At 35.1% G+C, this 15,695-nt stretch overlaps 2 protein-coding genes across 14 annotated transcripts in view; one reads left to right on the forward strand and one right to left on the reverse strand.

Moving 5' to 3' along the window:
• ELP4 (elongator acetyltransferase complex subunit 4) overlaps window positions 1–5,017 on the reverse strand; it is a 255,115-nt gene extending 250,098 nt beyond the window's left edge. For all 3 annotated transcript variants that reach the window (XM_073904814.1, XM_025878935.2, XM_073904813.1), the window contains exon 1: window positions 4,775–5,017. In XM_073904814.1, the coding sequence (XP_073760915.1) occupies window positions 4,775–4,997 (223 nt within the window). In that variant the 5' untranslated portion in view covers window positions 4,998–5,017. The remainder of the gene's footprint in view (window positions 1–4,774) is intronic.
• A 132-nt stretch (window positions 5,018–5,149) lies between these two features.
• Window positions 5,150–15,695, forward strand: part of IMMP1L (inner mitochondrial membrane peptidase subunit 1) — a 74,465-nt gene continuing 63,919 nt past the window's right edge. For 2 of the 11 annotated variants that reach the window (XM_025878824.2, XM_025878823.2), the window contains exon 1: window positions 5,150–5,265. The gene's annotated coding sequence lies outside the window, so the exon portion shown is untranslated. Of the gene's footprint in view, window positions 5,266–5,418; window positions 5,599–15,695 lie in introns of those variants that run through there. The other 9 variants (XM_073904817.1, XM_025878825.2, XM_073904818.1 and 6 more) reach the window with 7 other exon arrangements.

Raw genomic sequence — 15,695 nt, forward strand, 5'->3', positions numbered from 1 at the left:
CATGTACATACATACACATATATAGCAGCAAAGTTCCTCTATTCTTCCAAATTTCAGGGTGACGAGACCTCACATTTCCCTAAAATAACTCTGTATAAGGTATTTTGATATATCTCACGTGATATACTGAGGTTCTAACTGTAAGTAAGTTTGAATGTTTGTAGCCATGTACTCATCAAAAAATAAAAAGCTTCAGCAACCAACCATGACAGGATATCTTGACATGATACATTCAACCAAAGCTCATTTTAATAGATCTTTAAATTCAGAAATCCATTAGTAATTTTATTTAATTTCAAAAGCAACACCGTTCCAATTAATAGTTCCCAATTAAAATAGACTATCTTTTCCCATTAGTTCACTAAAATGTTTGGCAGGTTAATAGGTAAGGAAGCAATCATCCTATTTCTGTGATAAAACATAAGGAGTAAAATGGTCTTGTTTACGGTCTCCTCTCCTCTTTAACCAGATCTTAGAGAAATCACCAATACATTTAAGTCACTAAGCAAATAAACTCCTGGTTTTACTTATAGATCTCCTTAAGAAGTCTATCTCCAGCTTACTAAAAATACAGGTAGAATAGTTTACCAACATACAAGATTATGAGTTTGAAAGCTTGAAGATTCTTTGCAAGTTTGATATTTTAAAGTTTTAATTTCATCAAAATTTAACATTTTAAGAAATAACACTGCATTTTGTCTTAAACTAGAAAAAAAAAATCTAATACTTCAGAAAACATTACCAGAAAATTAAGATCTTACTAGGTGACAATTATCTTCTGATTTTAGGATTTTTAAAATATGATAGAAAGGGTTATTTTATTCATGTGAATAGTAACAAAATGATTTTTTAAATTAAAAAAAAATTATTTATTTATTTATTTATTTTTTTAAATAGGTTCCATGCCCAGTGTGGAGCTTGAGCCCATGACTCTGAGATGAAGAGTCACATACTCTACCAACTGAGCCAGCCAGGAGCCACAGAAAATTATATTAAAGGGAGAAAATTCAATCCCCATACACTTCCCAAAGCAAATCTCTAATTAAGCTATTAATTAATTTTGGGTGAGCAAGGTCAAATTAATATATTAGGATATAATGACCCAGAAGTGATACCTTACTTTGTAAGGGCCTCTCCTTTTTCAAAGTTACAGGAAGCAAAAGGGAAAAGAAATAAAAGTCATAAAAGATAACAGTGATTTATATCATTCCTTTCTATAAAGGAATAGTTTTGTATAAAATTATAGAAGGTCATTTTAGGGAAAATGCAATGTACAAAAAGTTCATATCCCTTCCTTTGTTCATAGCAATGTCCTGAACTACTTAATTAATGCCATACCTCAAATTAAATTGCAGTTTATTTCATTAACAAGCCTACTTTTTCTTCTCTCTCTGGGAGGTAGGAAACATCCTGACAACTCTTGATTATCACAACTATTATCTGGGCAAATATAGGAAACAAAATAGAAAAGCTATTAACAGTGAGAATGGTTCTTAAATTACATCAATTTTATATATTGATACAAATAAGCTACATTTTCCTTAAATATATAGCCATCAGTTGCTAAACTATCATAATCACAAAAATAAGGATTACTTTTAATATATAGTCCAAACTCAACGTACATCCCACATTCTAATTAAGATACAGTGGAACAAAGGAAATAAGCCCACCAGTATTTACTTTTTGACATTAGCCTTGAAAATGGCAGCTACCATCAAGCTTCTTTGGAGTATTCTTCCTGGACTCTTCTTTACCCAAATCCCTATCTTCCCATTCACCTGACTGTCAAAATTGAGTAAATTCCAAACAGCACATAAAATAAGCCAGTCAAACCTGAAGGATGAGGCTGGGGGAGAATTCCCCCAGATTAGACAATATGATCCTAAGATGAGTTACACCTTTTACCCTAGAAAAAAAGAAATTCTGCCAGAATCCCTTATTTACTGTAAACTTTTTGGCGATTCCTGGAAGAAGGGAATTGAAATATTTATATATAGTGTCCTCATATAACAACATAAATGTCCTGGAAGGACAGGGTTGAGAAGCGAGGTTAGAAAACTTACAAGTTGAAAAATTCCAATGTGGTCAACTTGGGAAATGTATATCAATATTTACTAAATTTAAGTTGTCAGAACAAAAGTTTTTGATATGATTAGATCATGTTTAAAAGATGCTGATATAGGGAATTGTCAAATTCATGAAGCACTTGGGAGTAGGAATGGAAATATAAGCATATCTTCAAATGACCAACATTCAATTTGCCTGTATAATATATTTAAAAATATACTTAAATATGTTCTGAATCTATGCTTAAAATTACATTGACATCACAGTGGCAGTAGCAAAATATCACTGCACTGCATGGCAGTGACATTACAATATTTACTTGTTTTACAGTAACCACAGAATAGATTTAGGCAACAATCACAATGTCATAGTATAGTTTCACCATTCTGATATCATAACATCCTATTATAATTATATCTTGTCACAATATGGTTATATTAGGCTTGTCACAATCTGAGTCCAATTTTTTAGAATAACAATATAATCTGAATTACTTATATTTATGTGTATACACATTAGCAGCCAAATGTTTCACTTCCAAATAATGTTTTAATGAAAAACAAATGAACGGATTTGCTCTACAGAGCCATACAAAATAAAAAGTAATACAAAAATGCCATTAAGAACTTAACAACTAAAATACTTCTGGACATATTTATTATTCCAAATGTACTAACTCCTATTATAACAACCTCTTCTGTGCACTTTGAGAGTTAACTGTATACATGAAAAACATAGTTCAAAATATCCCCAAACTGATACCTATTCCAATTATCTTAAACGAACACCAATTTTTAGCATAAGCTTGTTACAGTCAAATACTAGTGTCCCTCACAAGCAAATTTGGAAGATTTTTATATTACAGTTCATGTTTATATCACTGTAGAAACACTTACGAAGGTGCTTTAGGTTAACTTTTTGGTGGGTGCTTTGACTCACTTAAATCATTAGTCTTAGGTTTGATAAATGCTTAAAGCCACTTCTAAAGAGTTCTCAAAAATTTGAAACAGCTGTAGCATAGTGCAGAACACTAAATTTGAAGCCTAAAGATCAGCCTACACTGTCTCTAGTTTTATGATTCTGTTCATGTCACTATATCTAAGTCTGTTTCTAGAGCTCACACATAAGTCATCCTACCCCTACCCCTTTCAATATCTCTCGTTCAGGTTTTTTTTCCTACACATTTCTCTTCCAACCAAGAACTTAATGAGAATCAACTATGTGCCAGGAACTGTGCTAGGCAAATTTTGTTATTCTAATAAGAAAATGAAGGTATAAATGTCAGAAATGTGACCTTTTCGTTTGAAGAGATTCAGGATCAAATGAATGAAGTTACATATCCCCATTGAATTAGGGGGAAAAAAAAACAGTAAGGACTAGGAACAGCTTCCAAACTTTAAGTTCAAATATAGGATGACACCAAGTAAAGCTCAACAGGGAAAAAAGCTGGGATAAATATTTGTTAACTAGATATTTTGGATCATTTGTTTTCAGTACCATGCAATTTAGGAAAGCAAGACTTGAAACAATTACGTGAAAATACTTAAATTTGTGTAGAAATAACCAGGATCCAGTTAAGAACATGATATAACAGAGGCAAGAAGCTGTGCTTTCTCACAGGTTGCTTGCCCTGTCAATTTCCTTTGCACTAAACCTATACGAAAAGTGTACCTTGAGGGGCAAAAATACAGAGAGAAATTTCAAGTGTAGTACAAGAACAAGCAATGGCATTTGTAATATTTTATGAAAGTGTACAAGACTTAACTGACACATATCACACACTATATAGAAGTTATGAAATATAAACATAGACCAATTTTAATGAAGCAACATTCTGATAGTAATTAACTAATTTACAAGCTCTATTAACACAGCAGCTCTGTCCTATCAATCTAATGTGGTCAATCTTTGCAATATAACAGTTATGAAACAAGCTATTCTTCAGCAGGCTTCTCATGAAAAATTGCAGAGATTATACAGGAAAGCCTAAGAACTGGACTTTTTTTCTCATTAAAATGTGAATTAACTTTAAACATATCGTTTGCAAGGTAACTCTAGGAAGCAAAATATACAGAGAAAAAATTAACAAAATATATACACATATATTTAACGCAGATACTGGTATGACCATCAGTATCAACAGTCTTTAACTACTTTGTACCCACATAATTCTTTAACATCCATTCTCTTAAACCCAAGAGTTTGTTTGAAGATTCAGAACCAGGAAATAAGCAGCCTGGCGGTGAAAGAGGGGAAGTTATTTTTTTCAGCATTTTCTAATGAAGCCCATCTCTCACAATGACACAAACTTTCGTAGGTTAGGCGAAACCACAAGCTACCTGGGGTTGGCAGAAGGGTGCAATCAGAGACCAGGAGGTGATCTTGGAGTTGAAGGCCAAACCGTCTCCAAATATTAATGATTCCCCCTTACTAGGTAGTATTTCTAGATAAAACCATGTAGGGATCCCGTTGTAACCTAGAAAAGGCTGGTGGGCCATAACCACAGTCGAAAGTGGGAGCAATAACAGCATTTAGGAGTCTCCATGCAACCTTTCCTCCCCTCCATCTCTATCAGATCGGACTATCCTCTCCAAGTCCGAAGGCTGAGGGGCCAGAGAGAAATATGAGGTTAGGGTGGCTTTCCTGGCAGGTGCCCTCCCTAAGTTTTCCCTCTCTTGAGCCCACATCTCCGTTCTGAACCGACCTAGGAGCTGGTCCAGGGCTGGGAGCCCGGTAGATACCAGCAGCTGTCCATTCCGCACCGACGGTCGTGTGCCCGCGATGGACACCAGTCGAGAACAGCCGCTGTCGGTACCGCTTGCTCTAGGACCCTTCCTCTGGAAACTGGTGACGTTGTTCTTGCTGGTTGTAGCCACTATAGATCTAGTACTCCCAGCGCCGGTGCCGCAGGTCGCCACTGCCGCCATCTTGGAGCTTCCCGCGTTGACCCAATAGGAACTCTGGGAACTCAAGCAGCCGGCCTGTCAGAGCCAGCCCCAAACACCCGCCTCCTTGCCCACGATCACCGTTCCCGTGGCCAATAGGATTGAGAGCTCTCCTCCGAGTCAACCAATCGCAAGGAGTATTGCTGAAAAGTGCGCTATACGTGGGTACGGCGGACTTCTGCTGGGCCCAGGTGAGAAAGGCCCACCTGAGTCCTGGGTGAGAGTGTTGCTTGGTTCTTTGGGGCTAGAGGTGGGTAAGATCATTTAACATTTTTCTCGTTTTGGGTGTCTTCATTCACGCAGAGTTAAAGAAGAGGCTAGTGGAGCGACATATCCAGTAACTACCAATGGGAACTTGCACCTTTCTTCGCTCCTTAGGAAAAAGGAAAGATACTTTCCCCCGCCCCTTTCTTTTCTGATTTCTGAGAGAAAATTCATTCCGCCTTTACCATCAGGTTTTTGTTTGTTTGTTTTGTTTTTTGTTTTTCTCGGAATGGTTGTGTTATATTGAAGAAATTGAAACTCTTACTAAGAGTTGCTTGCTGAGCATCTGGGCACAGTTCGACAGTTCAGTGGCAGGCAGGTGGGTTGGATTTAGACCTTAAGAGGGAAAACTTGAGCTTTGAGGCGATTTGGTTTTCCTGTCTCAAACAGCAAATGACAAAATGTACTTCTTTGACAAGTCCCCGTGAGAAGCTTTCGTTAATTTTAATTAGTGCTTCTGGAAGTCTTGGGGCGCGTTTTCATAAGTAGTGTGAATGACAAGTGTTACTCTGACAACCTTGTTCACACATTTAATTGTCATTTGCTGTTAAGGCAGCTGCAAAGAACAGAAGATACTTTAGGTCTCTTTCCCCCAAAAAACTGGTATCAGATGTGTATGTACTTTATTTTCCTAGTGATTTGTGAACTCTGAATTGAGAGCTTTTTTATTAGCATAGGAATTTTATGTGCGGAAAAAACATGTCATTTAGAGCTGTGTCTTTGGATTTAAAACTTTTTAAAAAAGAGCTGTGTGGAGGAGTAAGTGATTTTTAAAGGTATTCATGATTGACAAATGTCTAAAAACTCCCAAATCGTGCCTGCGCTACTGAATTACTGGTTTTGACAGTGATCTATGATATTTTAAAAATATATCTATCCAAACCTCATTGAAATTCTTGCCAGTGAATTGTTTTAAATTTCAGTGACTTGTTAAAACTTTTTGGCTGATTCTGTTTGATAAATTGCAATTAGTTTTGTGAAATAGTGGCTGGTGGGTTTTGTTTTTGTATTTAAAGTAAAGAAAATAAGACAAACCACCTTACTATTTAGCAATGTACCAACTGGAAAGCTTAATCAGGGTTTATATGCTTTCATTTAGAACCATTCCTCAGTATAAATTTGTAATCTAAATTATTCAATAAATAGCTGTTGAGTGCTTACTGTCTGCTTAGACCTAATGTGTCACTTTAGGCCTATAAAGTAAAAAATGTTCTCATTTGGGGGAGATAAGATTAACACATAGAAAACAGCATAGCGCTTAAAGTGAACACATTGGACAGTATGTGCTAATTTTTTCCTGCAGTGTATAAGTGCTGAGAAGATCAAAACAAAAAGGGACAAAACAATCTAACTTCAAATGGAAACTTCTTGGATATTTTTGCTGCTTGGAAAAATTTGAAATAGTAATGAAATTTTATAGGCTTCTTTACTACATATTCCCTTGTTTCCTCTCCATTTACTTTGTCCTTTAGTTTTCTAAAAGTGGTGGTATGATGCTTTGTTTATGGTATTACTAGAACTGAAGAATTTTTTTTCAACTTTATAATTCAGAAAGCATGCCATATATGCACAAGGCATTCTTGAAATGATGTATCTTTCGTATAACATTATCATAGAATAAATTTATTTAATCTGTCTTAATTTTTTTACAAAGACAAAACTTTTGCCTTCAAAGCAAATAATGCCAAATACTTGGATTTACAAGTATGTAGAGTTGAATATAAAACATTGGAATAAATGAGGTATTTGTGGAAAGGGTATGTTTAGGTGTGGTGTTAATAATGATTAAAAACAATTAATAATTGACAATTATTTACTGAGCACATACTAAATCCCAGGGAGTATGCTAAGCATTCAGGTTATAGGAGAAAGGATACTTAGTCTCTTTTTTCCTTGAGTTCATAGTTGGGGGAGGTAGGTGGGTAAATAGGATAATAAAGTATATTATAAGTGCTATGGAGGACATGCAGAATACCTAACTTGGACTGAGAGAAAGGAGAGAAGCCTTGGGAAGCTTCTCCTGAGGGGGACGTTTAACCTGTGTGATGAAGGAAGTGTAAAAGATGAGGGCATAAGAGACCATGGAAGCCATTACAGAGAACGGGGAGACTATTCCTTCAAATCTGCTCTCACTGCTTCTGTGCAAGTAGTTCTCATGATTTACACATAGTGCTAAGAAGAGACTGGAGAAGTTAGACAAAGGTCTAACTGATTTTTTTTTTAAGGCTGTGGCTCTTGTTTTTTTGTAAAAATAATAGGAAATGGGAAATTATTGAAAATTTTTAAGTAAAGCAACAACATAACGATCATATTTGATTGTTAGGTTTTGGCTAAGAGTTTACCAGAAGAGAATGGATTGGCTGACTGTGGTTGGGATAAAAAGCATGGAATGAATTAAGAGATTACTATGAGGAGTAGAACTGATGTGACCAAGGAAAGTTGACAGGAGGAATCAGAGATGACTAACAAATTTCTGAGCAGGTTTGTGGATGGCAGAGGATAAAGAATAAAGGAAAACAGAATTTTGTAGTTATGGTGTTGGTTATTTTAGGGAATGGGAGATGATAAAATGAGTTTTTGGAATCTGTTTTTGAATATGTTTTTTTTTTTAAGATTTTATTTATTTGACAGTGAGAGAGGGAACACAAGCAGGGGGAGTGGGAGAGGGAGAAGCAGGCTTTCTGCAAAGCAGGGAGCCCAGTGCGGGGCTCCATCCCAGGACCCTGAGATCATGACCTGAGCCGAAGGCAGTCGCTTACCGACTGAGCCACCCAGGTGCCCCTGTTTTGAATATGTTTAATTGGAGGTACCCTAGGAGCATCCAAGTAGAGATGTCCAATAGTACTGGGCTATGTGAGAGAGGGATCTGTAGATGAAACATACAGATTTGAAATTAATTAGTACATGATGGGAGTTTACCCCAAGGGATGGATAAACTCACCAAGGAAATGTATACTTTAAAATGAGAAGAAAGAAGGACCAAGAATAAACTTTGGGGAACATAACATTTAAAACCTGGGCAGAGAAAAAGAAAGTAAAATAAGAATTGGAAAGTGTTTATTTTATTTAGTAATACTGTTTTGCAGGCTTTGTTAAAGGAATATTTGATGGAGTAGTAAACTGAAAAGTCAAATAATTGTATTTAGAATTGAATGGCAAGTGAAGTTGAATATTCCATAAAAATAGACCACTTTACATTTTAGAAAGCTTTGCTATGAAGGGGGATAGAGGGAGATGACAAACATTTAAGGGAGGAGTTTTGTTGTTAAAGAGAGAAAACAAGGCACTGGAAAATAATTCTAGACAATTGTTAAAGAAAAGGACCTAAATGAGATAGAAGGAATGTCAATGGTAGCACAGGAGAAGGATCAGTATTTGAAAGGCTGGGGGGACAATTCAATGGCTAAACAGTATAAATGAAAATAAGCTTTTTTCTCTCCTTTCTGCCATTAAATCGTGGAGTCCTTAAGACCATTTTCTCTTTTTAGTCCATATCCTTACTTTTATCTGGTCCGATTACCTCAGTTACCATTTATATATCAATGACGAACATGTATAGTCCAGGTCACTTCTCTGTCCTCCAGAATTATAAATTCACATATTTACCAGTTTCTTGAAATTCTTAGAGGGGCTTCAAACTCAATGCCGCAGACTGAACTTCCTCTTGTGTTTTGTATCTCAGTGAATGATAGGACCGTTTTCCAGAATTAGTTGCCTAAGACAAGGAACCTCACTACCCTCAGGTCCTCTCTCAAGCATCATTCTTCCATTTCCGTTACATTACCAAGACCTATGGAGTTTACTTCTTAAGAGCTTTCTAATCCATTCTGAGACTATAGCCCTCATTTTAGTTCACCTGCAGTATATTCTTCATTCAAGAGCCATCCTAATCCTGTCAAAATAGAGGCCTGATAATATAAAAACAATACTTATTAAGCACTTGCATGTAGTTCCCTCCGTTTGCCTCTCTAGCCACATCACTCTGTAAATTTCCTCTCTGCACTCTAGCATTTACTTATTCTCTCATGTTCTCTTCCTCCAAAAGGCCACTAGTTAACTTCTGCTTAACTTTCAAATCTCAATTCAGCCTACACATTCTCAGTAAAGCCATTTCTCCTTGCTATCAAGATGAAATCAGCTCCAGGGCACCTGGGTGGCTCAGCTTGTTGAGTGCCTGACTCTTGATTTCGGCTCAGGTCATGATCTCAGGATTGTGAGATTGAGCCCTGTGTCAGGCTCCATGTCTGGCATGGAGCTTAAGATTCTCTCTCTTCCCTCTCCCTTTGCCCTTCCTGTCCCACACGTGTGCACACTTGCTCCCTTTCTCTCTCTCAAAAAAAAAAAAGAAAAGAAAAAAACCAGCTCCTATATATCAACAATGAATGAGTGGAATTGGAAATTAAAAACACAATGTCATTTACATTAGTATCCAAAAAATTAAATATTTAGGCATAAATCTAAAAAAAGATATGTACAAGATCTATGTAAGGAAAACTACAAAATACAAAATTCTAATGAACATAATCAAAGACTAAATAAATGGAAAGATATTCCATGTTTATGGATAGGAGACTCAGTGTCAAGATGTCAGTCTTCCCAAATTGATCTATAGACTCAAATGCCATCCCAATCAAAATCCCAGGAAACTATTTTATGAATATTGACAAGCTGATTTTGAAGTTTATATGGAGAGGGAGGCAAAAGACCCAGAATAGCAAACACAATATTGAAGGAAAAGAACAAAGTTGGAGAATTGAAACTACCTGACTTCCAAGACTTACTTAAAGCCACAGTAATTAAGACAGTGTGGTATTGGAAAAAGAATAGACAAATAGATCAGTGGAACATAATAGAGTACCCAGAAATAGATTCACATAATCTACTGATCTTTGACAAATGAGCAAAGACAACACAATGAAGCAAAGACAGTCTTTTCAGCAAATGGTGCTGGAACAACATACACATGGCAAAGAAAAAAAAGAGAAAGAATCTAGGCATAGACTTTACATCCTTCACAGAAATTAACTCTAGTGGACCACGTATCTAAACATAAAATGCAAAACTATAAAACTCCTAGAAGATAACATAGGAGAAAACCTAGAGAACCTTGGGTATCTGATGCTTTTTTAGATACAATACCAAAGATGTGATCCATGAAAGAAATAATTGATTAGCTTGACTTTATTAAAATTAAAAACGCTTGCTCTGTGAGAGACAATGTCAAGAGAATGAGAAGAAAAGCCACATACTGGGAGAAAATTTTTGCAAATGTTATAGCTGATAAAATATTGTTATCCGGAATATACAAAGAACTCTTTAAAACTCAACAATAAATAGCCTGATTTAAAAATGGGCCAAAGACCTTAACAGACATTTGATCAAAGAAGACATACAGAAGGCAAAAAGCAAATGAAAGGATGCTTCACATCATATGTCATCAGAGAAATGCAAATTTAAACAACATTGAGATACTGCTGCACACCTACTAGAGGGGCCAGTGAAGCACTGACAACACCAAAAGCTGATGAGAATGTGGAAGAACAGAAACTTTCGTACATTGCTGATGAAAACACAAAATGGTACAGCCATTTGGGAAGACAGTTTGGAGATTTCTGACAAAGCTAAACATGCTCTTACCCTATCCTCCAGCAGTCATGCTCTGATACATTTACCCAAAGAAATTGAAAACATCCACATAAAGACTTGCACATGGATGTGTATAGCAACTTTATTCATAATTACCAAAACTTGGAAGCAACCAAGATGTCCCTCAGTAAGCAAATGGATAAAGTGTGGTATATGCAGACAATGGAATATTATTCAGTGCTAAAAACAAATGAGCTATTAAACTATGAAAAGACATGGAGGAACCTTAAATGCAAATTACTAAGTGAAAGAAATCAATTAGAAAGAGCTACATATTGATTCCACCTCTATGGAATTCAGGAAAAGTCAAAACTGTGGAGACAATAAAAAGATCAATGGTTGCCAGAGGTGGTTGAGGGGAGAGATGAATAAGCAGAGCACAGAGAGTTTTTAGGGCAGTGAAAGTGTTCTGTATGATGGATATGTCATTATACTTTTGTCCAAACCCATAGAATATACAGCACCAAAAGTGAATCCTAATGTCAACTGTGGACTTTGGGTGATAATGATGTATCAATGTAGGTTCATCCTTGGTAAAAAATGTGTTGTTCTGGTGAGTGACATTGATAATGGGGGCTATACGGTTGTGGAGTCAGGAGTATGTGGGAAATTTCTGTATCTTTCTCTCAATTTTATTTTAACTCTAAAACTGCTTTAATATGAAATTAGCTGTATAAAATTCCAGTCTGAGGATTCCATAGACAACATGTATATCACCCTTATTGCCACATAGTGGGACAATTTTCATAATGGTTCCAACAAGTTGGTATTCTGAGAAGTCTTCAAATATAATTGAAAGACTGCAGCAACCCACTTAAGGTATACCAAAAAACATGTTGGTCATGGTAAGCAATCAGCATCTCATGACTGAAATGGGCACTCTCCAATTGGTCTTTCAGTGGCTTCTGACATGTAGGGTCTGTATACCATTGTGACTATGCAGGTGAACCATATTAACAGAGATATTGTGAAGGCTTACTGTAGGGTCTGATGGTGTTCTGGCAGCGTGATTGAATGAATAAATGTCAAGGTCATGCCTGTACAGAGGGAGTTCTTGGACCCCATGTAATCTCATTTTGCTTCCTTTTAGTACACTCACAGAGAGAAACCAAAGTCCTGATTTGCTTTACCTGTTTCTGTACTTTATGTAGATGAAGCCATACACTGTTTACTCTTGTGTTTGACTTCTTTTGCTCATTATATTTGTGAAATGATTGGTACTAATTTGTACAGATGTGGATTATTTATTGCTTTATAGTACTGTGTAAATATATCACAATTCATTATTCATTCTGCTTTGAAAGGGATTTGGCTAGTTTACTATTGGTGGCCAAATATCTTTCTAACATGGTTGTACCAATTTACGCTCTTACCAGGAATGTTTGAGAATTTCAGTTGCCTGTCATCCTTACCAACAGTTAATATTTTTTTCTTACTTTAGCCTTTCTGAAGGGTTGTGGTATGACATTGTCATTTGGATTTGGAGTGATTTTTACTCATTAATCAGTGAGTTAAGATAAAGATTCTCTCTTTTTAATGAGTAATTAACGAGTAATGAGAACAAGTACTCATAAATACTTGTTCATATGCTGTTGGCCATTTAGATAAACCTCTTATGTGAGGAGTCTGTGTCTTAGCTAATTTTTTTAAAAGTTGGATTGTTGGATTTTCTAGATTTTTAGGAGTTCTTTTTATATTTTGGGTAAAAGTCCATTTGGGAATAAATATATTACAAATATCTTTTCTTAGGCTGTGACTTGCCTTTTCATATTCTTTTTAAAAATTTAATCTCTACACTCATCATGGGGCTCAAACTTACAGCCCCAAGATCAAGAGTCACATGCTCCACCAACTGAGCCAGCTAGACACGCCCCACCTTTTCATATTTAGTTTTTCATGTTTAGTCAGAATATATTCTGATGTATCAGTTTTTTGCTTTATAGCTAAGTTTGCCTACTCTAAGATTCCAAAGATGATCTCAGTGTTTTCTTCTAAAAGCCCTGATGTTTACTTTTTAAATATTTGAATCTGCATTCTGCCAGAATTGATTTTTTTTTTCCATTGCTGTGAGGCAGGGGTAAAGGTATATTTGTTTTTCCTATATAGATAGCCTGTTGACCTACCACCATTTATTGAAAAAACAATTCTTTCATTGCTATATGGAATCATAACTCTTTCAATAAATAAAGTGACACTGATTAGGTAGATTACTTTCTGGACTCTCCATTCCTTTGTTTAGTTTGTGATTTTTCAGGTTCTTCAGAAGGATGACTTTTGTTTCTTTGTTTTAACTACCTGTACTGCTCTGTGCTCAAGCTAAATCAGTAAAAATAAGAAACCTTTTGGTAATTTTTTTTTTTTACAAGTTTGACTCTTCAGCAAAATCTCTTTACTTCTCTTCATTCTGTAGAGCCTTCACATAATTGTTTTTTGTATTTTGTCTTGAGTTTATGGTTGTTATCTATGGGAGAGTTTGTTATGAGCTTACTTTCACTATACTAAAAGCAGCTTTTACTACCTTTCTAATGACTGTAATTACTGATATTATTTGTGTTTCTTTTCCTTTTTTTTCATTGTTAGGTTAGCTAGGGATTTTTCATTTTTATTCTTTTTCTAAAAACCCTACATTTGGCTTTAAAATTTTCTCTTTTATGTTTACTTTTTTATTTTGTCAATTACTGCTCTTTTTTTTTTCCTCTACACTCACTAGTTTTGATTGGCTGAGATTTTGGTTTTTTTCCCCTTTGTGATAAAAGCTTAATTCATTAATTTTCTTCTTTTTCTAATATACTATTTTATAGTTAAGGATATAATTTCTCTAAGCACTGCTCTAGCTACGTCCTACAATTTTTAACATTTTATATTTTCATTAGCATTTATTTCAAAATATTTTCTGTTTTTTGTTTTGATTTCTTCACTGACCCATGAATTTTTTAGGACATTTTAAGAATGCTGAAATAACTAATTACATTGGATGCCAGGAAAGCAGGTATAATCTGGGACTGTCCAGGGCACATGAGTACTTATGTTCATCCTAATTTTAGTGGATGTTTAAATATAAACAGAAAACTGGGGAGTTTAAAATTAAAATTTAAAAATCTATTGTATAATCATGTCTTCAGTGTAATAAGGTAAATGTGTCAAAAGGTAAATATGTTTTGGTTCAAGGAGATTTGTTAAGTAAATGTATCTATAAGACATTTTTAGTGGTAAACACTAGAACACTAAAAATTTTTAGTGATAAAGAAAAAGAAATTCCAGAGCTAGAATGGCCCAGTATTGGAATATCTCCTAAACTGGGACTATTCTTTATTTTTGTGTGTAACCCCAGGAAGGAATTGAACAACTACTGACTGGTGTCAGGTGTTCCTTTCGTGTGTCAACTTGAGGACTCTCATAAGCATAAAGATGTTGTGTTAATCTAAGCCTGTGTGTTCTGATTATCATGGACATTTCTAGTGAGATGTGATCAGTTCATTTTCAGTATGAATAATTATGGAAGTCCAGGGAAAGGCCATATATTTAAAACCATTCCATTTGAAGCTTCTTACATCTGATTTTGCAGGGAGTGTCACACAGACTAGTGAAGCTCCCCTGTAAAGAAATATATAATTCTTGGTACAGTGAATAGTGTTAAGAGAGGGAAATATATTATTTTGGACTGCTGTTTTCTAGTTTAAGAGTCTGGATGTGAAGTATGTTTATACTTTATATACTGGATGTGAAGTTTCTTGCAGTATAAGGTGAAAATTAAAAATCCGAGCAAACATTTTCCTTGTTAACTCAGAACTAAATTGGAGCCACCTATTATACTACTTCTTAAAACTTTTTCTTCATGATTCTTGTTCCATATAATTATTCTTACTTTCTTTAAGTTATATTTTCTTAGGAAACACTCTTTATGATTTTTTTAATTTTGATAGCATTAATTAATTGCATTTCCTACATTGAATTTGTTTGTAATCTCTTCCATATCTGTGATATTTACTCATTTGTAATGCTATATCTTTGGATTTTTCTCTCAGTTCTTTTCTCTGAATACCTTTGAAGCATTATTTTTAAAAAACCTATTTTAAAGCTATTTTCATAGAATGACATCTTAGATTTATGCAGTAATTATTTCCATTTCCAACATTACTAATTTGTTTTTTTCTGAATTTTATCTTTCTTCCTGTTTCTCTTACCTATTTTTTGTTTTGCACTACAGTGCTTTTTGAAGCAATAACTAAAATACAGTTCTAGTAATCTGTTGTGGTAATTTCCAAATAAGCCCTGTCCAGTAGAATGTCTTGTATTGATGGAAATGTTGTATATCTACATCGTCCAGCACAATAACCATTATACACATATGGCTATTGCGTGCTTACAGTGTGGCTGATATGACTGAGGAACTGAATTTTTAATTTTATTATTTAAATTTTAACACTGCATTTGGCCAGCTGCTACTCTATTGGACAGCGTAGCTCTAGATCAAGATTTGACATTTTTTTCTGTAAAAGACCAAATGGTAAATATTTTAGGCTTTGCAGAACATATGGTCCCTGTTGCAGCTATTTAACTTCACTGTTGTAGTTAGTACAAAAGCAGCCTCGACAGCATGTAAACAAATAAGCATTCTGTGTTACAGTAAAACCTTATTTGTTAAAATGGTGCTGGCAGGATTTGGCTCATGGGCCCTAGTTTGACAATCTCTACTCTAGATCAAAGATGTGTCTCGGAATATATATATTTTCTTTCTCCAACTCTGTATTGTCTGGGTCCTTTCCATTA

Source organism: Callorhinus ursinus, unplaced genomic scaffold, assembly GCF_003265705.2.
Source record: "Callorhinus ursinus isolate GAN/ISIS: 27379988/994484 unplaced genomic scaffold, GSC_fseal_2.0 scaffold21, whole genome shotgun sequence".
Lineage (NCBI taxonomy): Eukaryota > Metazoa > Chordata > Mammalia > Carnivora > Otariidae > Callorhinus > Callorhinus ursinus.